The sequence below is a fragment of the Trachemys scripta genome, chromosome 16 (genome assembly GCF_013100865.1).
Source record: "Trachemys scripta elegans isolate TJP31775 chromosome 16, CAS_Tse_1.0, whole genome shotgun sequence".
In the NCBI taxonomy this organism is placed as follows: domain Eukaryota; kingdom Metazoa; phylum Chordata; order Testudines; family Emydidae; genus Trachemys; species Trachemys scripta.
In genome coordinates this window covers 26,936,399-26,961,205 of record NC_048313.1, presented here as the reverse complement: position 1 = coordinate 26,961,205, position 24,807 = coordinate 26,936,399, and the positions used below count along the sequence as shown (strand labels likewise).

Sequence of the window (24,807 nt, the reverse complement as noted above, 5' to 3'; positions counted from 1 at the left end):
CAGAGATCCCCTTGGGATTGTCACCTGATTTGCTGAAATTACCTCTGAGCCAGTTTTCATTGCCAGCATGGGTCTCCAGAACCCTGCCTTGTTGAGCCAGACACACTAGCCTGCTGCAACACAGATCCAGGGTCTGGGCCATGCTCCCAAAGCTGCAGACTTTAACTAAAAACAGATCAGCAGGTTACCTGTCTCCAGCACCCAGACACGCAGCTTCCAATGGGATCCAAACCTCAAATACATCCATTTTACTCTGTATAAAGCTTATACAGGGTAAATTCGTAAATTGTTCGCCCTCTATATCACTTATAGAGAGATATGCACAGCTGTTTGCTCCCCCAGGTATTAATCACTTACTCTGGGTTTATTAATAAATAAAAGTGATTTTATTAAGTATAAAGAGTAAGATTTAAGTGGTTTCAAGTAATAACAGCCAGAACAAAGTAGGTCACAAAGCAAAATAAAACAAAACACGCAAGTCTAAGCTAAATACATTAAGAAACTGATTACAGGTAATATCTCAACCTCAAAGATGTTCCAATAAGCTTCTTTCACAGACTAGACTCCTTTCTAGTCCGGGCCCAAACCTTTCCCCAGGTACAGTCTTTGTTGGATCCAGCAGACATCTCAGGTGGTAAGCAGTAGTTTTCTCATGACTGGCAGCCCCTTTTCCTGCTCCACCCCCTTTTATAGCTTTGGCACAAGGAAGAAATCTTTTGTCTCTCTGGGTCCCATCCCTCCTTCTAAATGGAAAAGTACCAGGTTTAAGATGGATTTCATTATCAGGTGACATGGTCGCATGTCACTGTAAGACCCCCAGTCTCCATTCCCCATGGGCTGGCCCACACGTACACAGGGAGGTTTTCAAGTAACGAAGGCGATTTACAACTAATTGTTTCTGGAGCACCTTTAATGGCCTCCACTTAATATGTTTACATCAGTGATAAAAGTTTATATCTTATTCTCCTAACTCCAGATATAGAAATAATATAGGCAAAGAAATATGATGAACACACTTAGTAGATTACAAGCTTTCTAGAAACACCATACAAGGGGTATTTAGCATAAAGTATATTCCAGTTATGTCATATTCATAAGCATATTTCCATAAAGCATATGGAGCACAGCATCACAGGGGGCTCCAGCCGGTTCGGTTTTGTATTGGAACCCCTACGTATTGAACCCGGCCCTGGTGGCTGTCGACTCCGCCTGGCAGACGGGTTACTCCTGGCAAGAAAAGCAGAAAAATGACAATAGGTTCCAAGGCCACTGAGAGTGTAATGTGCAAACTGACCGATTGTCTCTGGAAGGCGACAAACGAAGCCCCTGAATCCTGACCCATAGGGATAATGGAGCCAAGGGAAATTCTTCACGGTGCTGACTGATCATTGGGGATGATCCGTCTGCACTGACAAGGATTCAATCCCAGGGACAATCTGATCTATTCAGATCATTACACTGCAAGAGCCAATGCCTGCCTAGTCCACAGTGAGTGATGCCTGGAGCTCTCAGGAGAGCCAAGGGAAGGGAACGTGGAGGTGCCAGGACAGGGCATTCTGTTCTGATGCCTAAGACGTCTAGGATACTCCTCGATAGTGACCGACTCTCACTAACACTTGCAGTGAAGTTCCCAGCTGGATCATAACCAATCCTGAGTCATTCGGGGGCAAATCACCTTTACAGCAGTGATGAGACTCAACTAGAGATGACTGTGTCACAGGCAGGTATTGGAACAGAGCAGAGGACCTCTTACCGTCTTGGTGCTGGTGGTGGGAACAGCAGACATGGATAAATCGGACATCTGATATTTTGTGCTCAACGTTTGGAAACCCTTGATCCATCTCCTGTACTCCTCTCTCACCTGGAGAGTGAAGGAAACAGTCACTGCTCTCTAACTATGTAACTAGCTCTGAGCAGATCAGACATGGCCACCATGAGGCCGGTGAAGGTGCTGGGGGGGTTGATGACAAGCACGGGCCTTACCTGGCGATTGAGGAGACAGTGCACCAGGAAGATGAAGGCTCCCTGCAGGCTGTTGACGATGGTGAATAAATACGCCATGACCGTGGCTGCTGGGCCGACTTGGAGGAGACCAAGGCTCCATGTGCAGCCCAGAATGAAGAGCTGGGCAATGGCTTTAAAGGTCAGTAACCTGGATAAAGGCAGATGGAGAGATCCCGTTACAATAACCCTATAAGAGCAATTGGGTCAGGAGGATCTGGGCAGAGTGGGGGTGGAGCTACCGTCCCTGGCTTTCCTGTGTGGGACAGGGTAACTGTCAATGCAAACACACTGGGAATTCGTTCCCATGGATCCTATATATGCTGTTCCCCTCCTGCAATCCCTCACTCCCTCCCAGTGTCAAGGACCATCCAAACCAAGGCATCTGACCCTCCAGGACTGTTTTGTTGCCTTCTCACCTGTGGTCTTTGAGCGTGGACACACCTGCATTGAGGGAAGAGAGTCTGTTTCTCAGGATCCACAGGGTCAAGGCAAAGAACGTTATATTTATCTGTGGGAAGAGTGGGAAATATTTCCTGTAAAACATCCCATCCAGGGCCGGTGACTCCAGCTGAGGCAGAGAACGATCCCAGGGGACCTATCCGAACACTGCACAACCGGTGACTGCTCATTTCTGGTGGGAATCATCCCCTCTCCTGTAATATCCTCTGATAGCTCTCGGTCCCTCCCCATGCGTGGAGCTGACAGCACAGCTAGGGCTGAGATGGATCAATGGGATCACAGAGGCCAGATGCTGCTCAGAGTTAAATATGGAGCCCCTCCAATGGAGTCAGTAGTTATTTTGTGTAACTGAGAGCAGGATCTGACTCAGAGATTCCAGAGCCTGCCTCTAGAATACTTCCTGCCACTTTCAGGCTGTAACAAATTCCCCCCCCCCACAACTTCCCCAGGTGGTAGGGAGGAATATGTATGGACACTTGTTTCCACTCTTATAAAAGCCACTGCAGAGTGTAGCCTTCTCCCGTCCTCGTTCCTTGGGTCATTAACTACACCAGACCAAACTCTTGCTGTCTTCACTTGGCAAAACTCCTACTGACGTCCATGGGAGCTGTGCCCGAGTAAAGGCTGTAGGCCTGGGGGTGCAGCAGAGGGACTAATGCCGGGACTGACGACAGCAGATGAGCCAGGTGGGACCTAACTGGGTCTTTCCTTGTGTTTTATGGGCCATGTTCTTCTCCCTGCTTCACTGAAATCAATGGGGTGGCAGAGGTGAGAGGAGAATGGGGCCCTGTGGTTCTGGGAGGTACCCACCAGGATTATGGCACAGACTGGACCCAGGAAGCTCCAACGAAAGCCTCTCTCCGGGCTGAGCCAGCAGCTACCGGGAGGGAGGAAGAAGAAGGTGACGTTAATGGGATTACTGCCCTTTTTCAGCCCCGGGGGCAGAGAGGGGGTGTCACAGGGCAGCTGGCTCTCAAAAGCGAGATGGATCTCAGCCTGCCTGTGACATGGCCGACTCTCTTGCGAGTAGCAGGCTAACAGCCGTCCCCATGTACCTCAGCATCTCCTGCTTCCAACCACCACTTCCTCTTCCACCTCCTCAATGACCCTTTCTGGTGGACGGGCGCAGTATTGCTGGGGGGCCAGACATGCAGCGGATGGACATTGGCCTCGCTGCACGGAAGGAAGTGGAGCTGCCCTGATTTACACCAGCTAAGGATCTGGCCTGGGGTGTCTAGAACACGCCACGCCCTGTTTTAGTGAGTCCCTCACTTCAGAGAGGGGATCCTCAGGGATCTGCACACAGGAAGAAGGTGCATTTGTTTCCTAACCACCAGCTGCACAAACCCAGCCTGGGAGCTGGGAGTCAAGCTGGGATCTTTCTGGCTTGTTCTTCCACATCATCAGTGGGGTGAGGAGTGTAGATGTCTGACAAGTGGAAAACTTAACTACAGCACTCGGGGCAGCTTAGTGTCCCTGGGGATGGGAAGGGTCCCAGGGGAACATTCAGCTCCCAGGCAAGGTGAGCAGGGAAATCTCAGTTCAAGTCAGACCTGGGGCGAGCCGGACAAGCGCATGGAAGCCACATCCCAGCTCCCCTTCGGGATGGGCGCTGCACGTACTGTTTGGAAGTTCCGTAGCCGTCAGGATTCACCGCTGCAGAAATAGCCACCACCAGGGCTGGGAATCCGTAGCCGAACGGGTACATGAATCTCTTCTTGAACAGGCTGGCGCTGGTGTAATTCATGACCTTCAGGTTCCTGACGGTGAGGAAGAGGTGCAGCCCCTCCAGGAACATCCAGGAGAAGCAGGCCAGGAAGAGGTAGTGTAGGAGCCCAGCAATGACAGCACACGCCACCTGGGGGAGACAGAGAGCCCAGGGACACTGCGGTGGGGAAGGGAAATGCTGAGTTTCAGGGACATCTGCCGGGGAGTCACACCGGGATTCTTGTTAACACAGCTCTCCAGTTATAGCGCTCTGTGACCCAGAGACGGCAGGTTCCTTGGTCTATGGAGGGTCCTGTGGGTGCACACTTTGTGGATGCAGTAAGGGAGCAGAGAGTAGTGGTTAGAGCAGGGGAACAGGGCTCAGGGGATCCAGGTTCTGTTCCCAGCCCTGCCACAGAGTCCCTGGGTGATCATGGGCAAGTCACCTGGAGAGGAATCGAGGAACAAGGAGACTGTGACATAGGGACAGAACTGGCTTAACTCCAGTGGTTGGGGACACTCAGACCACTGTGCCCAGTGTGAAGGGGCCTAACAGAGGGTGGAAACATCCCCCAAGGAATCACCGCTGTGCCCTGCAGAGCCCAGAATCCAGGGAGCACAAAGGGGTTCAAAGCCACACACCCCAGCCCTGCTGAAAAATGGAGGAACAGAGCAGGGGAGAATCAGGCCGTACCTGACTGCGGGTGCGGGTCTCCGCGGTGAGGAAGAGCAGGTCGGCCAGGAAGAGGCAGAGGCAGAGCTGCAGGAGAAGGGAGGTGCTGATGTTGCGGATGGAGCGGCACAGGAGGAAGGTGAGGATGGTGAGGAAGAGGCACAGCAGGGAGAGGGTCAGTCCCACATAGGTGATGATGGTCAGTGGGTAACTCTCCTGTAACACAGCAAAGGGACAATCACCAGTGACCCCAGCCCAGCCCCCTCGGCTCCGACTCAGCCTTTTCCCCAGCAAAGCCTCCAGTCGCTCCAGGGAGAGCTTTGCCCACGGCTGAGTGCGGAGCTCAGGGTCCAGCCCTGTGATCCGAGTCTCACGGTGAGATACCGTCTCTGTGGTGAAAGCCGTTAGGACGGCAAAGCTGGAGAGATGGTCACAGCTGCAGGTGGTGTGAGTGCTGTTCGTGTCCACGGCGGTGCAGCCGTCCGGAGACCAGCTGCCGCTCCCGGCCACTACTTTCCAGTAGACACAAAAGGATTCTTCGTCCTCTTTTTTGGCCTGGAAACACAACAGAATCATCCTCATCCTCACGGGACCACGGAACGTTGTTTCTGTTATCACAAGTCTATAGCAAACCCAAGGCCACCTACAGCTCCACGGCTCTCCCCATGCAGCCCCCAGTGCCCACTGGGGCCATCCCGGTGACAGCGGAGAGAGAACACAGATCCTGCTGCTCCAAAAGCACAGGCCCTATTTTGGATGAAAAAGGAAATAAACCCTTGCTAGCTGTTTGCACTATAAGGAACATGGCACATGGCTGAGCAGTTCTGACTGCATCCAGCAGAGGGCAGTGCTGTGTGCACATATCCACGTATGCACCCTAACCACTTCATTACCGTATCAAAGTGGTTCATTACCGTATCCCCATATTGACTGGATACATATCACCTCTGGAAGGGATGCTGAGATAGAGTTTCTTGACACCTTAAATGACTGCTTCTTGGAGCAGCTGCTCCTGAAACCCACAAGACGAGAGGCAATTCTTGATTTAGTTCTAAGTGGAGCACAGGATCAGGTCCAAGAGGTGAATATAACTGGACCGCTTGGTAATAGTGACCATAATATAATTAAATGTAACGTCCCTGTGGTGGGGAAAACTCCACAGCAGCCCGACACCGAAGGATTTAATTTCAGAAAGGGGAATTACACAAAAATGAGGAGGTTAGTGAAACAGGAATTAAAAGGTACAGCACCAAAAGTAAAATCCCTGCTAGCTGCATGGAAACGTTTTAAAGACACCATAATAGAGGCTCAACTTAAATGTATGCCCCAATTTAGAAAACATAGTAAGAGAACCAAAAAAGAACCACCGTGGTTAAACAACAAAGTAAAAGAAGGAGTGAGAGGCAAAAAGGCATCCTTTAAGTAGTGGAAGATAAATCCTTATGAGGAAAATAGAAAAGGGCATAAACTCTGGCAAACGAAGAGTAAAAATATAATGAGAAAGACCAAAGAGGAATTTGACAAACAGCTAGCCAAAGGCTCCAAAAGTAAGAGCAAAATACATCAGAAGCAGAAAGCCTGCTAAACAACCAGTGGGGCCACTGGACGATCGAGATGCTAAAGAAGCACTCAAAGACAATGAGGCCATTGCAGAGAAACTAAATGAACTCTTTGAATCAGTCTTCACTGATGAGGATGTGAGGGAGATTCCCAAACCTGAGCCATTCTTTTCGGGTGACAGATCTGTGTCATTAGAGGAGGTTTTGGAACAAATTGATAAACTAAACAGTAATAAGTCTCCGGGGACCTGATGTGATTCACCCAAGAGTTCTGAAGGAACTCAACTGTAAAATTGCAGGACTACTAACTGTCCTCTGTAACCTATCAATTAAATCAGCTTCTGTACCAAATAACTGGAGGATAGCTAATGTGGTGCCAATTTTTAAAAAGGGCTCCAGAGGTGACCCTGGCAACTACAGGCCAGTAAGCATCACTTCAGTACTGGGCAAATTGGTTGAAACCATTGTAAAGAACAAAATTGTCATACACATAGAGGAACATAATTTGTTGGGAAATAATCAATATGGGTTTTCAAAAAGGGAAATCATGCCTCACAAATCTACTAGAATTCTTTGAGGGGGAAAACAAGCATGCAGACAAAGGAGATCCAGTGGATCTAGTGTATTTAGATTTTCAGAAAGCCTCTGATAAGGTCCGTCACCAAAAGCTCTTAAGCAAAATAAGCAGTCATGGGATAAGAGGGAAGGTTCTCTCATGGATTGGTAACTGGTTAAAAGATAGGAAACAAAGAGTAGGAATAAATGGTCAGTTTTCAGAATGGAGAGAGGTAAATAGTGGTGTCCCCCAGGGATCTGTACTGGGCCCAGTCCTATTTAACGTATTCATAAATGATCTGGAAAAAGGGGTAAACAGTGAGGTGGCAAAATTTGCAGATGATACAAAACTACTCAAGATAGTTAAGTCCCAGGCAGACCGTGAAGCGCTACAAAAGGATCTCACAAAACTGGGTGACTGGGCAACAAAATGGCAGATGAAATTTAATGTTGATAAATGCAAAGTAATGCACATTGGAAAACATAATCCTAACTATACATATACAATGATGGGGTCTAAATTAGCTGTTACCACTCAAGAAAGAGATCTTGGAATCATTGTAGATCGCTCTCTGAAATCATCCACTCAATGTGCAGCCGCGAAGAGAATGTTGGGAATCATCAAGAAAGGGATAGATAAAAAAGACAGAAAATATCATATTGCCTCTGTATAAATCCATGGTGCGCCCACATCTTGAAGAGTGCGTGCAGATGTGGTCACCCCATCTCAGAAAAGATATATTGTAATTGGAATAGGTTCAGAAAAGGGCAACAAAAATGATTAAGGGTATAGAACAGCTTCCATATGAGGAGAGATTAATAAGACTGGGACTTTTCAGCTTGGAAAAGAGGCAACTAAGCAGGGATATGATAGAGGGTGTAGCGGGGTGGACACCCACTCCTGCCTGGAAGGGCCTGAAATAGCCCTGGGAGAAGGCTGGGGCAGGGAAAGTTGGGTTGATTGGGGAAACAGCCTCAGTTGTGGCCCCGCCCCAAACAGACCCAGCTGGCCCTATAAAGGCCAGGGCAGGCAGAAGCTAAGGGCCTGGCTGCAGGGAGCTGAGATAGAGTACCTGGGTGGAGCAGGGCTGGGGAAAGGCAGAGGAGCTGGGGAGCTCCAGCCTGGAAAGCCCCAGGCTGCGGCCTAGCAGAAGGCTAAGAAGTACTGGGGGGTTGCACAGGGCAACCCACGGGTAGGCCAAGGCAGCAGGTCCAAACCCAACCCTGCCAGTGATGAGTAGGCTGATACTGCAGTCTGCCCCTGGGTGTAGGGCTAGATGAAGAATAGCAGTAGCCTGATACTGAGGCCAGGTGGGGATAGTGGTTGGGGGTTCCCCTGGGAGGGGGAGACCCAGTTAAAGGAGCACTGGGGTCCTGGGAGGGACACGGAGGCCAGTAGCAGTAAGGCGGTCACCGGCCTGCAGGCAGCACTCTGGGCTGGATTGAGCTAATTCCCAGGATAACCAGCAGGAGGCACCGCAAGGGTGAGTCCAACACCTTACAATGTCTATAAAGTCATGAGTGGTATAGTAAAAGTAAACAAGGAAGTGTTATTTACTCCTTCTCATAATACAAGAACACGGGCCACCAAATGAAATTAATAGGTAGCAGGTTTAAAACAAACACAAGAAAGTATTTTTTTTTACGCAAAGCACTGTTAACCTCTGGAACTACTTGCCAGAGGATGTTGCGAAGGCCAAGACTATAACAGGGTTCAAAAGGGAGCCAGATAGGTCCATCAATGGTTATTAGCCAGGATGGGCAGGAATAGTGTCCCTAGTCTCTGTTTGCCAGAAGCTGGGATTGGGTGACAGGGCATGGATCGCTTGATGATAACCTGTCTGTTCATTCCCTTGGGGCAGCTGCCATTGGCCACTCTCAGAGGACAGAATACTGGGCTTGATTGATCTTTGGTCTGACCCAGTATGGCCGTTCTTATGTTTCATGCTGATTCCCTGAATCCAATTATCTATAGAAAGCGGCTTTCCAGATATTCCGGCTCAGTGGAGTTGTTACCCTAGAGCACTTTGCACGGCCACGTGTCATGGCGCGACCCCCGGTAACCTCCTCCAATAAAACAGCCCCAATGCGTCAGGAATAAGGAGGCCTCCTCTTCTCAGGACCATCAGGAGCCAGAAAGGCAGCACGGTCCAAATGCCCGGCAGGAGATGGTGCCTTCTATATGCGACTCTGATAGCCCAGATACGGAGCAAAGCGAGGGGATCTCCCTCCACGCACCTGTTTATGTTGCAGGGTGAAGTGTGCGGGTCTGGAGAGGTGAATGGGTCTCCCGTCTCCGAGGGCTCCACTCACCACCCTGGAGTTGAGATGACTCTTCTCCAGCTTCCCACCAGCCGGTAGATTTCCCTCGCTGAGACGTCTCGCACTGATGATGGAGTCCAGGGTGGAGTAGGAAATAAAAGCAGCAGCCCCCAAACCTGCTGGGAGAGGAGATAATCCCTCGTTAGGGAGCTGGGGACGCTATGGCAAAGAAGGAGCCGGCCGGGGGCCCAGGGGTCACAGTGAGTCTGTGGCAGATCTGGGAATGGAACCCAGGATCCTGGCCACAACTCTTAAGATTTAGCCACTGGACTGTGCTACCTCCTCCCTCGGAACCCCCAGGAACGCGTCCGGCTGGAAACGTCGAGCTGCAGGATGCAGAGATGAAGATTCAGTTTTTCTCAGTGGGACCAGGAGAGGGGCTGGCCAGGGATGAGCTTCCCCTGGTGCTGGAGGATTCGGGGCCCTGAATATGGCAGCTGAGGGTACACGTTACCCTGGTCCCCACATCTCCATTTGGGGGTCTGGCTAGACTAGGGCGTCCCTGCCCTTTCCATTCTCTGGGCCCACTTCATACCAGAGACCCTCTCATGAGCCGTCTCCCCTCTGCCCCCAACTCCACACTGCTCGGGGCTCAAGCTGTGGGACAGGCAGGAACGAAGGTGTCAGCTCCATGGCCACAGCCTGAGAACCACTGGCTCAGCCAGCAAGGAGCCCTCCAGGGCTAGAGACAGAGGCCAGGGCCCGGCCTGGGGATCCATGGGGAGGGAGGGAGGAACGGAGGAACCCAGTCTGGGGTTTAGTGCCTGTGAACCGCTCTGTGCAGTGGTTTGGGCCCTGGGTGTCTCCATCCCCGGGATGGTACCTTGTGTGGCTGCCCCGGTGACTGTATCACAGTGCACGTCCATCGTCTCCTCGTGAGCTCTCAGCGTGAAGACTTCACTGTGCTGGCTGCAGTTCCCTGTGATGAGTCGTGTCTGGACAGCTGCAGGGGGTGGGGGAGAGGAATGACAGAGCCCCTTGCTGTGAAACCCCTTCCCTGGGAATCTGTCCATTCTGGGCCAGATCCACCCACCTCCCACTCCACTAGGAGCCGGGGGGCTTCAGGGCTCTTCCTCACTCTGGGAGGGGGAAGTTTGGAGCTCCCCCACCCCGAGTTCCATTGATCAGCCCCCCATATCCCCTCCCCTGTTCTGGCTGTGTCTCCCTGGGGATGCTTTGTTCCCAGCAGGGGGAGTCATGGGGTAGGGGGAGGTGTCTGGCTCAGTATCGCAGCTCCTAGTGGTGGAATGCCAAATATTACATTACAGTGCTGTTGTTCCTGGGGGCACTGGCGGGGCTGGGTTATATTTCCTGGTGTAGGGGCAGTGCTGGTCTGTGTCTGTACTGAACACAGGCTCACATCCACAATGGTATATAGGCTCTAACATCCAGTGGATTTGGGGCACAGTGTATAACCCCGTATCTCATGGCAGGTGGCCCTGAGAGCCACATGTCCCCCCTCACCCATAGATGGTGTCATCATGTTCTGTGTTGTCTTCTCCGGAGACTGGAGTGCAATGGCCAGCGTGGACAGTTCCATTGTCTCCAGGACGAACGTTACAGCCGTCACAACCTCCCCCTCGCCTCCCTCATCCCAGAGGGAGGTGCTGTTCAGGACGGAGTTGAAAGAGTCACTCGCATTCTGGGGACAGGAAAGGAAAAGCCCTGGGAGTGAGGAGTCCGGGGGTTCAGGTGCCACGTCCTGTGTGTTCCCAGCGGGCATTGGGCATCACAGCCTCTCCCAGTTCAGGGGGCTGCACTGCTCTCAGAGGGGGAGCCCATTACAAAGGGGGTCCACTGAGGCTGACTCAGGGCTCCAATGGGACCTGAAGCCACCTGGGGCTGAAACCCTTTGTCCTATCTTCTCTCCTCCTGCTTCCCCATCCCTCCATAACAGATGCCAGGGAACAACATTGTCACAAGCCCACGGCTTCCTAGGCTGTCTCTATGCTCCATCCGGCAGCTGCTCAGAAATGTTTGGCAGGGCAGGGATAGAGCCCAGATCCTGCTGCCTGGAAAACTCAGGTCACTGACAGATGAGCTGAAGAGAATCCCCATTAACTGTTAGCAGTATAGCACCTCTGATGAACAACAACAGTTCTGAACACTAGAGGGCCAATGTGGGTGGACAAACACAAAGGTGCACTAACACCACTACAGGGCATGTGTGCGCAGATACAGACAAAAACCACTAGAGGGTGCACCCCCCCCTCCCCACAGCAGTGGAGGGCACAGATCTTGTCTGATGAGTATCTACATGTCTCCCTCTCCCCCAGTGAGACTCCTAACCCGGCACAGCAGCACACAGGGCTGTGGGGCACACACAGGGGCACTAGTCTGCAGGGCACATTCAAGGGGCAAAGCCTCTCACCTCCAGTGATAACTCCGTACCCTCGTCTCCAAACACGGACATCAAAATGTTTAAGGTCGAATTAAAGAAAGAGGAAAAACTGCTGCTTTCGCCGCTCCGCTTTCCCTGCAGAGAGACCCAGGGCAGAGGGTGAGTTCTGCAGGCGCTGAAGGGCGACCGACATTAGTGTTTGCCTTATGCAGGGACCTGATCCTGACACCCCTCATTGAGTGACTAAAGCTTTTATAGCAGACGTGTCCAGGACATGTACGATGGTGCTGTTGCCACAGCGCGAGGTTCATGTGGAGAAAGGGAACAGTTTCTAGTAACAGCTGGAATAGATCAAGGCTTGGGACTAAGCCCCTTTTTGTTCACATCGGTGCTGGAGGCATTGACAGAAAGCAGCCAGAGAGTGGCCCCCGGCACATGCCTTTTGCAGATGACGTAGTGCTCGTGGGGGAGGGGAAAGAGGAAGTGAAAGAAGATTCAGAGAGACATGGAGGGGCGTATTGGAAAGAAACGGCATGAAAACCAGCAGAAGAAATCAGAGTATATGGTCTGTAGATTCAATGCTCTCCTGCAGGAAGACAATGGGCGTGTAAGTCTGGGACCAGCCACTAGCAAAGCTACAGAAGTTTTAGAAGGTTCGATATCAATTTGCAAACCTCTAGAAGATAATAAGGTGATTAGTAACAGTCAGCATGGATTTGTCAAGAACAAAACCTGTCAAATCAACCTGATAGCTTTCTTTGGCAGGGTAACAAGCCTTGTGGATAAGTGGAAAGAAGTAGACGTGGTATATCTTGATGTTAGTGAGGCTTTTGACACTGTCTCACGTGACCTCATAAAAAAACTAGGGAAATACAACCTGTATGGAGCCACTCAAAGGTAGGTGCATAACTAGTTGGAAAACCATTCGCAGAGAGTACTTATCAGTGGTTCACTGTCAAGCTGGAAGGGCATATCGAGTGGGGTCCTGCAGGGATCAGATCTGGGTCTAGGTCTATTCAATATCTTCTTCAATGATTTAGATAATCACATACAGAGGACACTTATAAAGTTTGTGGATGATACCATACTGGGAGGGGCTGCAAATGCTTTGGAGGATCGGATTAAAATTCAAAATGATCTTGACAAACTGGAGAAATGGTCTGAAGTAAATAGGATGAAATTCAAGAAGGACAAATGCAAAGTTCTCCATTTAGAAAGGAACAATCAGTTGCACACATACAAAATGGGAAATGAATGTCTAGGAAGGAGTATTGCAGAAAAGGATCTGGGGGGTCATAATGGACCACAAGCTAAATATGAGTCAACAGTGTAATGCTGTTGAAAAAAAAACAAACCTCATTCTGGGATGTATTAGCAGGAGTGTTGTAAGCAAGACACGAGAAGTAATTCTATCACTCTACTCTGCTCTGATTAGGCCTCAACTGGAGTATTGTGTCCAGTTCTGGCACCACATTTCAGGAAGGATGTGGACAAGTTGCTGAAAGTCCAGAGAAGAGCAACAAAAATGATTAACTGTTTAGAAAACATGACCTATGAGAGAAGAATTGAAAAAAAATGGGTTTGTTTAGTCTGGAGAAAAGAAGATTGAGAAGGGACATGATAACCGTTTTCAAATAGAGGAAGGAGGAGGGAGAAGAATTGTTCTCCTTAACCTCTGATGATAGGACAAGAAGCAATGGGCTTAATTTGCAGCAAGGGCAGTTTAAATTGAACATTAGGAAAAGTTTCCTGTCAGGATAGTTAAGCACTGGAATAAATTGCCTAGGGCGGTTGTGGAATCTCCATCATTGGAGATTTTTAAGAGCAGGTTGGACAAAGACCTGTCACGGATGGTCTAGATAATACTTATTCCTGCCATGAGTGCAGGGAACTGGACTAGATGGCCTCTCAAGGTCCCTTCCATTCCTACAATTCTATGATAGTACAGGAAAATGATGAACTCAACAAAAAACTTATAAGCAGACTGGGAAAGTCATGGAGTAAAGGGAGAGAAGCAAGGGAGTGCTCTGCCATAGGTGAACACCTGTCAAACAGAAAAGTAAGATCTAGAAGATGGTGATCAGGCCTGCACTTTTGTATGGCTCTGAAAGCTGGGGACTGGAGAAGAGCCAGGAGCTATTCATGAAGACAGAGGAAGTGAAAATGTTAAGATGGATGATTGGAGTTACAATGACGGACCATGTTCAAAATGAGGGAATTAGGGGAAGAGTGAAAGTAGGACCAATGATAGAAAAGCTGAGGGAACCAGGCTCAGATGGCGTGGGCCTGTGACAAGAAGGTCAGAAGAACAAACAGGAAACAAGGTACTATATTTAGATGCAGAAGATAAGAGAATTGGGAGACCCCAAACTAGATGGGTGGCTGTCATACAAAAGGATTTGATGAGCTGTGGAGTTTCCAAAGAACTGCTTCAAGAGAAACTGGAATGGAGAAGGACTTGAACAGCTGATCACATGTAGTTGGGACCAGCCTAGAAAGATGAGGAGGATCGAGTCCCAGTGATGAAAGGAAGAAACACAGTATTGCCCTGATCTTGTATAGGGTTTACATGGGTCACCGTAATACCAACAGCAAAGTTTTTTGTCTGGGAATTTCCATATTGGTGGTGCAAAACACAGGGCAAAATCCCCAACAAATGAATGATGGGTTCAAACGTACCGGCAGAGAGAAGTTCTTGAACGTCTCTTTGATTCCCTCGAACTGAGCGCTGGAGTTAAAGCTGGGGACTTGGAGCGATGGGAAGAGAGGAACAGACGTTAGAGCTTTCATATCAGATTTTCATATCAACTCACTCCTGCCTGGGGGAAAATCCCCTTCTCTTCCCAGCCCTGTCTGTCCACATGCCAGTCCTGCGCTGCCAATAGTTTAACATGCGGCTGCTACAAAACTCCCTCCCTTCCTCCCGTCTCACTCTGTCTCTCTTTCCCCTCCATTTACACTCCGCTTTGCCTCTCCCTCCTTCTCCTGTGGTTTGGTTCTGGACTCAGCTCCCAGTGGAAGGGATTTGGCCGGCTGGGCAGGCAGACTTGTAACTTCCGTCGTCATTGTTGCACTGGGCTCTCTCTGTCCACCCTCCCACCCCCAACTCCATACCTGAAGCAGCAGGCCTGGAAGGGGGGTGAAGAACCCCTCAGGCTGTAGGAGGAGCTGAAGTGCCCGGGGGTGGGTTTAGAGGCAGATGTGCAGCCTGCAGGGAGCAGAACTGATTGCTGGGCTGGGTGGGGGGCACAGAATGAATTAACCAGACTGTGGGGGGATTGGTGGAGAAGCAGGAGGCTCTGCACCATCAGGAACCAGAGAGCTCCTGCCGTGTGGACAGAACCACTGTATCCTACCCAGGGAAGAGTGGAAGAGTGGGCAGCGCGGGAACGGCCACCAGCACACGGGGGGAGGGGGGGGTGGCTTCATACCTCAAAATACAGACCCGACACGATGAGATCATCTTTTTCAAAGGAAAAAATCCCGCAGTTTTGGGACCAAACAACTGATTTTGGGGGTCTGACTTGTGATCTCTGCACTCCTGGGGTTGGTGACTCTGAGATTCCCACCCAGAGGGCTTGGCCAGCGTCCTCTCTGCTCCCTGCCAGCCAGCCCCTGCCTCTACAGACCCTCCGACAATCCGTGAGCAGGAGCTGGGCCCGCTCTGAGTTCACATGGGAGGAGAGGGGAGCCACCAGAGCCTAACGGGCCTGGCCTGATGGTCACAGGTGCTGGGCACTGAAATCACTGGGGGCTGGGAACGTCCAGCACATCTGATAGCCAGGAGGGGATCCCACTTGAGAGGAAACTTTTTTGCTGGCTTAAGTTCACACACAAGGGCCCCCCACAGCCTAGGCCCCCTCCTGGTGGGTCCAGATTCCACTCTCACACTGGGGTAAATCTGGAGATACTCTGGAACTGTGGCCAATGGGAGCTGCGGAGGCGGCGCCTGCAGGTGGTGGCAGTGCGCGGAGCCCCCAGCCCCACCCCCCATTAGCCGCAAGGACCTGCCGGCTACTTCCGTGAGCAGCGCAGGGTCAGGGTAGGCAGAGAGCCTGCCTTAGCCCTGTTTTGCTGTCGACCCCTTTACCCACTCCCACACCCCTCCCCCTGCCCCAGCCCTGAGCCCCCTCGCACCCCAACCCCCTGCCCTAGCCGTGAGACGCCTCCCAGATCCCACACCCCTTACCACACTCCAACCCCCTACCCCAGCCCTCAGCCCACTCCCTCACCCAAACTCCCTCCCAGAGCCTGCACCCTCAGCCCCACCTTCACCCGACCCCTTTCCCCAGGCTCAGCCTGGAGCCTGAACCCCCTCCCACCCCCCACCCCCCTAGCACAGCTTGGTGAAAGTGAGCAAGGGTGGGCGAGATCGAGTGGCGGAGGGAGAGGGTTGGAGTGGGCAGGGTGGGGCCTCAGAGAAGGGGCGGGGAAGGGTGTTTGGGATTGTGTGATTGGACAGTTGGCAACCCTAGGGAAGAGATGCCCGGCCCCTGGTGGCGCTGCTCACCCACTCCCCGGCCTGGCTCTGGCATGGATCAGTCTCACCCCGGCCTGCTCCTGATGCTGCCCCTGCTCCACCCCGCAAGCCAGACATGGCACGCCAGTGGCTGTGTCTCTGAGACAACCGGAAACACCCCAGTGGACGGACAGGCTGGGCTAGGGAAAGGTGAGTGCCCCAGACCAGTTCCCAGCTCGCTGCCCCCTCAGGCAAGACCTCTGCCTGTGTAGCCCCAGATCCTGCTCAGCCCCCCAGATGCCCCCTCCATGTCCACAACAGCAGGACCCACCTTTGCACACAGTTGTGTTCACATTGGAAGGGACGTAGCCGGCCCGGCACTCACACCGGTAGCTCCCGTTGGTGTTGATACACATGGCCCTGGGGCCGCAGATATCTGGGGTCTTGCGGCACTCGTCCATGTCTGAGAGGGGAAAGCGGGGTTGTGTGTCACACACAGCATGGCTGGGGGTGCATGGGGGTCAATGACATGGAGACCCTGATTTTAGGGGGCTTGGTCTGTCGGTCAGTCTGTCTGCTCCATCTAACCCCTCCCCCATTCAATTCTGCTTTGTTCCCTGCTATTTGGTGTTGATCCTTCCTGAGGAAATAGGGGCAGGGCCACAGAAGAAAGCTAAGTTCTCCCTGATATTTATCCATAACGCTTTTGCTTCTCACAGAAATCCTTGTGGCTAAAATCCCCTTCGCCTGGACATCAGCAAACAAGTCAATCAGCGGGGAGAGTCAAGAGCGCTCACGGATCCTTCCCTTGGGCCGTGCTCCAGCAGCTCTGTCTCAGACTCCCCTTCTCTTGACAGCGTTTTGCTATTTCCCGCTACGCCTCTTCTCCTCAGTCGTTATTTGCATTAAGGCGGCACCCACAGTGCCGCACACACACTGCCATAAAGAGCTTCTAGTCTAAATGGACAAAAGGGGGGTCTCAGCAGGTAGGGGACAGGAAGAGCTCACCCTGGCAGTTCTTCTCACTCGCGTGTGTGAAGTTGGCTTTCCCAGAGCTGGGCTCGTAGCCGTAGATACAGCTGCAGGAGTAATTCCCAGGCACGTTGGTGCAGTTTGCGTGGGGTCCACAGTCTGCCGGGCTCGGGCCCTGACACTCGTCAATATCTGCAACACAAGAGGGGATGTTCTGTACAGTCCTGGCAGGGAGACGTTCCTGTATCACCCACCTGTACTGAGCTGGGTGACGGGACCCATACGACCAGGCCCCTGGGAGCTTAACAATCACAGGCCTGATTCTCAGCTATGCTCAGGCGGCACTAGGCTTCTCTGGCAGCAGAACGGCCACTCGAGAATCCCCCACCCTGCAAAAGGGGCCACCCCAGCTGGAGTGGAGCTGCTGTCGGGGTCCTGCCCCCACCCTGCTCCTAACCCCTGATGTACGGGCCAAGGACGGGGTGCCCAGCACTGCAGCTATTCCCTGCCCCCCAGGGCCCATGGGGGAGGATCATGGCCAGGCTGGAGTGTGCTGTGATATTCTCTCCTCAAAACGGCCCATAGGGGGCAGAGCGCACTGTGCTATTTCCATGGCCCAGACACGAGGCCCCTTCCCAGGCACAGGGGGACACTAGCAGCCCAGAAGCTGCCTGCTGGGGCCAGGCAGGGTCCCCTGACCTCTCCCCAGCACATCTCTGCAGCACAAGGAATTTGCTCCGTGGGTTTGTTTATTCCCCATCCAAGCGCCGGGCACAGGGGTGAGCCCGGCCCCATGCTCTGCGGGAGCAGGTGAGGGTCACGTCTCATCACAGCCTGGCTGACGGCCTCGGCCACCGCGAAAGCCGGCAGCAGCCCCGGTGCAGCGCCAGGCCTGGAACGAGCATTTGTGTGTGCAAGGGGGGGTCTCAGCAGGTGGGGGCCAGGGGAGAGCTCACCCTGGCAGGTGTTCTCACTCGCGTGTGTGAAGTTGGTTTTCCCAGAGCTGAGCTCGTAGCCATCGACGCAGCTGCAGGAGTAATTCCCAGGCACATTGGCGCACTTTGCGTGGGGTCCACAGTCTGCCGGGCTCGGGCCCTGACACTCGTCAATATCTGCAGCACAAGAGGGGACGCTCTGTACAGTCCTGCCAGGGAGATGTTCCCCGTATCACATGCCCCAGCCCCCGCACTGAGTTGAGTGATGGGACCGAGGAGACTGGGCCCCTGGCAGCTTAACAATTACAGAACTAATTCTCAGCTTAACTCAGGCAGCACTAGGCGTCTCTGGCAGGAGAATGGCCACTGGAGAAACCCCCACCATGCAAAAGGGGCCACCGCAGCTTGTGTGGAGCTGCTGTAGGCGTCCTGCACCTACCCGACTCCCAGCCCCTGATGTAGGGGCCGAGGCCGGGGTGCCCAGCACTGCAGCTATTCCCTGCCCCCCCAGGACCCATGGGGGAGGATCAGGGGCATGTCTGGGGCACACTGGGCTGTGGCTATTCCCTCCCCCGCAGGGCCCAGAGGGGGCAGAGCGCACTGTGCTATTTCCATGGCCCAGACACAAGGCCCCTTCCCAGGCTCAGAGGGACACTAAAAGCCCAGATGCTGCATGCTGGGTCCAGCGAGGGGCTACTCCCTTCTCCCCAGCGCATCACTGCAGCACAAGGCGTTTACTCTGTGGGTCTGTTTATTCCCCATCCAAGTGCCGGACACAGGGGTGAGCCCGGCCCCATGCTCTACAGGACCACGTGCGGGTCAAGTCTCGTCACAGCCTCGCTGACGGACTCGGGCCACTGCCAAAGACACAAGCAGCCCCGGTGCAGCACCAGGCCTGGAAGGACCATTTCTGTGTGCGAGAGGGGGGGTCTCAGCAGGTGGGGGCCAGGGGAGAGCTCACCCTGACAGCTGTTCTCACTCGTGTCTTCCCCAGAGCTGGGCTCGTAGCCATCGATGCAGGTGCAGGAGTAATTCCCAGGCACATTGGTGCAGTTTGCGTGGGGTCCGCAGTCTGCCGGGTTCGGGCCCTGACACTCGTCAATATCTGCAACACAAGAGGGGATGTTCTGTACAGTCCTGGCAGGGAGACGTTCCTGTATCACCCACCTGCACTGAGCTGGGTGACGGGACCCAGGCGACCGGGCCCTTAGCTGCGTAACAATCACAGGCCTGATTCTCAGCTACGCTCAGGCGGCACTAGACTGCTCTGGCAGCGGAACGGCCACTTGAGAACCCCCAACCCTGCAAAAGGGGCCACCCCAGCTGGTGGGGAGCTGCTGTAGGGGTCCTGTACCCATCCGGCTCCTAGCCCCTGATGTAGGGCCGAGGCCGGGATGCCCAGTACTTCAGCTATTCCCTGCCCCCTCAGGACCCATGGGGGAGGGTCGGGGGCATGGCTAGGGCACACTGTCCTGTGGCTATTCTTGCCTCACCAGGGTCAATAGGAGCAGAGCGCACTGTGCTATTTCCATGCTTCATACACGAGGCCCCTTTCCAGATTCAGGGGACACTAGCACCCCAGATCCTGTGTTCTGGGGCCAGCGAGGATCCCTGCCCATCTGCCGAGCGCATCACTTGCAGCACAAGGAGTTTGCTGCATGGGTCTGTTTATTGCCCATATAAGCACCAGGCACAGGGGTGAGCCCGGCCCCATGCTCTGCGGGAGCAGGTGAGGGTCCCGTCTCATCACAGCCTCGCTGATGGCCTCGGGCCACTGCTAAAGCCAGCAGCAGTCCCAGTGCACCGCCAGGCCTGGAACAAACATTTCTGTGTGCAAGGGGGGGGGGGGTCTGAGCAGGTGGGGCCAGGGGAGAGCTCACCCTGGCAGGTGTTCTCACTCGCGTGTGTGAATTTGGCTTTCCCAGAGCTGGGCTCGTAGCCATCGATGCAGCTGCAGGAGTAACTCCCATACACATTGGTGCAGTTTGCGTGGGGTCCGCAGTCTGCTGGGCTCGGGCCCTGACACTCGTCAATATCTGCAACACAAGAGGGGATGTTCTGTACAGTCCTGGCAGGGAGATGTTCCTGTATCAAATGCCCCAGCCCCCGCACTGAGCTGGGTGATGGGACCAAGGAGACTGGGCCCCTGGCAGCTTAACAATTACACGACTAATTCTCAGCTACACTCAGGCGGCACTAGGCTGCTCTGGCAGTGGAACGGCCACTGGAGAAACCCACACCCTGCAAAAGGGGCCACCCCAGCTGGTGTGGAGCTGCTGTAGGGGTCCTGCACCCATGTAGGGGCTGAGGTCGGGGTGCCCAGCACTGCAGCTATTCCCTGCCCCCGAGGGCCAAAAGAGGGAAGCTTTGGGGTGTCATAATGCTGCAATGTGCTTCAGCTATTTCCTGCCCTCCAGGACCGAAAGCGGGAAGATTAGGGGCGTGGCTGGGACACACTGTGCTGTGGCTATTCTCTCCTCCCCAGGGCCCAGAGGGGGCAGAGCGCACTGTGCTATTTCCATGGCCCAGACACAAGGCCCCATCCCAGGCTCAGGGGGACACTAACAACCCAGATGCTGCGTGTGGGGCCAGCGAGGGTCTCCTCCTCTCTCCCCAGCGCATCACTGCAGCCCAAGGAGTTTATTCTGTGGGTCTGTTTATTCCCCATTGTGACGAAGTGGGGGATTTTCTTGTTTTTTTCTTGTTTTCTGTGGAGTTTCAATGGTTTGCATGTGGAGGGGGTGGGACTCAGTTTCCCTGGGTGTTACTGGTTTAACGAGGGGAGGGGAGACGGAGTTTGTTGTTACACAGGTCCGGAGAGGGAACTTGGGACCCCAGCCAATGGCCTGGAGGATGGATACCCCAGCGACCGGTGACCTGAGACCCCCGACCAGGAGACCCAGCTCGGGAGTTGCAGCTGGTTCTGGACAGTGGGAGGACAATGGGCTGCAGAGTGAGGACCCAGTGACCTGACCAGCCGGTTCCAGCCAGAGGACAGAAGCAGGAGAGGAGGCCCCGGTTTATGACCCTGTTTACCTGGAGAGAAGACAATGGACAGAGGCAGGGCCTGGGGCCGGATGCCGAGCTGGGAAGCAGGGGGGCTCTGGGCTGGAGAGGGGAAGCAGGCAGAGCCCACCTGGATGCAGGGGAGACTGGGATGTGCTGGGCTGAGGGAGGCCAGGCCTGAGGCCCTGAGAGTTTCCTGTGCTGTGTTCAACTCTCAATAAACCCTCCTGTTTTACGCTGGCTGGGAGTCACTCCGGTCTAGACAACAGGGTTGCATCAACCCCTTCGGTTGGTCTGGGGGGTCCAGAGCAAGTGGACGCCCTGAAGGGGCCCACAGCGAGAAACAGGTGTGCTAAGGCTCAGAGAGGTGTGGCTCCAGGAGGTCATGGGGCTTAACCCCGAGAGAGAGAGTGGACCCCCGAGAAGGGCTGTCACACTGAATGGGGCACCCCTCAGGGACCGCATGGGGCCAAGAGTGGGCATGATCTGTGAGTCCATGACACCCATCCAAGTGCCAGACACAGGGGTGAGCCCGGCCCCATGCTCTACAGTACCACGTGAGGGTCACATCTAATCACAGCCTCGCTGATGGCCTCAGGCCACTGCCAAAGCCGGTAGCAGCCCCTGTGCAGCGCCAGGCCTGGAACGAGCATTTCTCTGTGCGGGGGGGAGTGTCAGCACGTGGGGGCCAGTGGAGAGCTCACCCTGGCAGGTGTTCTCACTCGCGTGTGTGAAATTGGCTTCCCCAGAGCTGAGCTCGTAGCCATCAATGCAGGTGCAGTAGTAATTCCCAGGCACATTGGTGCAGTTTGCGTGGGGTCCGCAGTTTGCCGGGCTCAGGCCCTGACACTCGTCAATATCTGCAACACAAGAGGGGATGTTCTGTACAGTCCTGCCAGGGAGACGTTCCTGTATCACCCACCTGTGCTGAGTTGGGTGATGGGACTCAGGGGACCAGGCCCCTGGGAGCTTAACAATCTCAGGCCTGATTCTCAGCTACGCTCAGGCGGCACTAGGCTGCTCTGGCAGCGGAACGGCCCCTTGAGAATTCCCTGCCCTGCAAAAGGGGCCACCCCAGCAGGTGTGGAGCTGCTGTCGGGGTCCTTTCCTGATTCTGCTCTTAGCCACTTATGTAGGGGCCGAGGCCGAGGCTGGGGTGCCCAGCACTGCTGCTATTCCCTGCCGCCCAGGACCGAGGGGATTGGATTCGGGGTGTGGCTGGGGCACACTGTGCTGTGGCTATTCTCTCCTCACCTGCGCCCATAGGGGCAGAGCGCACTGTGCTATTTCCATGGTTCATACACGAGGCCCCTTGCAAGGCTCAGAGGGACACTAGTAGTGCAGATGCTGCGTGTGGGGCCAGTGAGGGTCCCCTCCCCTCTCCCCAGCGCATCTCTGCAGCACAAGGAATTTGCTCCGTGGGTCTGTTTATTCCCCATCCAAGCGCCGGGCAGAGGGGTGAGCCCGGCCCCATGGTCTGCGGGAGCAGGTGAGGGTCATGTCTCATCACAGCCTCGCTGAAGGCCCCGGGCCACTGCCAAAGCCGGTAGCAGCACCGGTGCAGCCCTGGCCTGGAACGAGCATTTGTGTGTGCGAGTGGGGGTCTCAGCAGGTGGGGGCCAGGGGAGAGCTCACCCCGGCAGGTGTTCTCACTCGCGTGCGTGAAGTTGGCTTTCCCAGAGCTGAGCTCGTAGCCATCGATGCAGGTGCAGTAGTAACTCCCAGCCACATTGATGCAGATTGTGTGGGGTCCGCAGTTTACTCCAGGGAGTCCCAGACACTCGTCAATATCTGCAGCACAAGATGAGATGCTCTGTACAGGCCTGGCAGGGAGACGTTCCCCATATCACCCCCGCTCCAGGCCCCACGCTGAGCAGAGTAATAGGCCCCAGGCAACTGGGCCCCGAGCAGCTTAATAATCACAGGCCTGATTCTCAGCTACGCTCAGGCGGCACTAGGCTGCTCTGGCAGCGGAACGGCCACTGGAGAATCCCCCACCCTGCAAGAGGGGCCACCCCAGCTGGTGTGGAGCTGCTCTAGGGGTCCTGACCCCACCCTGCTCCTAGCCCCTGATGTAGGGGCTGAGGCCGGGGTGCCCAGCACTGCAGCTTTTCCCTGCCTCCCAGAGCCCATGGGGGAGGATCGGGGTGTGGCTGGGGTACACTGTGCTGTGGCTATTCCCTGCCCACCAGGGCCCATAGGGGGCAGAGCGCACTGTGCTATTTCCATGGCCCAGACACGGGGTCCCTTCCCAGCTCAGGGGGACACTAGCAGCTCAAAAGTTGGATGCTGGGATCAGCCAAGGTCCCTTCCCCATTCCCCAGCACATGACTTCAGCACAAGGAATTTGCTCCGTGGGTCTGTTTATTCCCCATCCAAGCGTCGGGTACGGGGTGATCCCGGCCCCATGCTCTGCAGGAGCAGGCGAGGGTCACTTCTCATTACAGCTTCGCCGATGCCTCAGGCCAATGCCAAAGCCGGGAAAAGCCCCAGTGCAGCGCCACGCGTGGAACGAGCATTTGTGTGTGCGAGGGGGGGGTCACAAAAGGTGGGGCCAGGGGAGAGCTCACCCTTGCAGGTGTTCTCACTCGCGTGCATGAAGTTGGCTTTCCCAGAGCTGGACTCGTAGCCATCGATGCAGGTGCAGGAGTAATTCCCAGGCACGTTGGTGCAGTTTGCGTGGGGTCCGCAGTCTGCCGGGCTCGGGCCCTGACACTCGTCAATATCTGCAACACAAGAGGAGATGTTCTGTACAGTCCTGCCAGGGAGATGTTCCTGTAACACCTGTACTGAGCTGGGTGATCGGACCCAGGCAACCGGGCCCCTGGGATCTTTGCCATCACAGGCCTGATTCCCAGCTACGCTCAGGCGGCACTAGGCTGCTCTGGCAGCACAACGGCCACATGAGAATCCCCCACCCTGCAAAAGGGGCCACCCCAGCTGGTGTGGAGCTGCTGTCGGGGTCTTTCACCTATTATGCTAATAGCCCCTGAGTAGGGCCAAGGCCGGGGTGCCCAGCACTGCAGCTATTCCCTGCCTCCCAGGAGCCATGCGGGAGGAGCAGGGGCGTGGCGAGGGCACACTGTGCTGTGGCTATTCCCTGCAACCAGGATGCAAGGGGAAAATTGGGGGCATGGTTGTGGCTATTCTCAACTCACCAGGGCCCATAGGGGGCAGAGCGCACTGTGCTATTTCCATGGTTCATATACAAGGCCCCTTCTCAGACTCAGGGGGACACTAGGAGCTCAGATTATACATGCTGGGGCTAGTGAGGGTCCCGTCCCCTCTCCTCAGTTCAGTACTACAGCACAAGGAGTTCACTCTGTCTGTCTGTTTATAAACCATCTAAGCGCCGGGCACAAGGATGAGCTCGTCCCCATGTTCCACAGGAGCAGGTGAGGGTCAGGTCTCATCACACCTTCTCTAATGGTCTCAGGCCACTGCCAAAGCCAGAAAAAGTCCCGGTGTAGCACCAGGCCTGAAACGAGCATTTGTGTGTGCGAGGGGGGTCTCAGCATGTGGGGCCAGGGGAGAGCTCACCCTGGCAGGTGTTCTCACTCGCGTGTGTGAAGTTGGCTTTCCCAGAGCTGGGCTTGTAGCCGTCGATGCAGCTGCAGGAGTAATTTCCAGGCACGTTGGTGCAGTTTGCGTGGGGTCCGCAGTCTGCCGGGCTCGGGCCCTGACACTCGTCAATATCTGCAGCACAAGAGGGGATGCTCTGTACAGTCCTGGCAGAGAGACTTTCTACTTATCACCTTTCCCAGTCCCCACATTTAACTTCAGGGGGTAGCCGTGTTAATCTGTATCTACAAAAA

At 54.3% G+C, this 24,807-nt stretch overlaps 1 protein-coding gene across 1 annotated transcript; it reads right to left on the bottom strand.

Moving 5' to 3' along the window:
* Positions 1-1,221: 1,221 nt before the first annotated feature.
* Positions 1,222-11,002, bottom strand: LOC117889028 (adhesion G protein-coupled receptor E3-like). Its single transcript, XM_034792833.1, has 10 exons — positions 10,744-11,002; positions 10,103-10,222; positions 9,196-9,395; positions 4,865-5,398; positions 4,086-4,321; positions 3,274-3,340; positions 2,421-2,512; positions 1,984-2,152; positions 1,754-1,861; positions 1,222-1,227 (listed from the first exon to the last, which is right to left on the bottom strand). The coding sequence occupies exons 1-10, from the start codon at positions 11,000-11,002 to the stop codon at positions 1,222-1,224; spliced, it is 1,791 nt and encodes a 596-aa protein (XP_034648724.1).
* Positions 11,003-24,807: the final 13,805 nt, after the last annotated feature.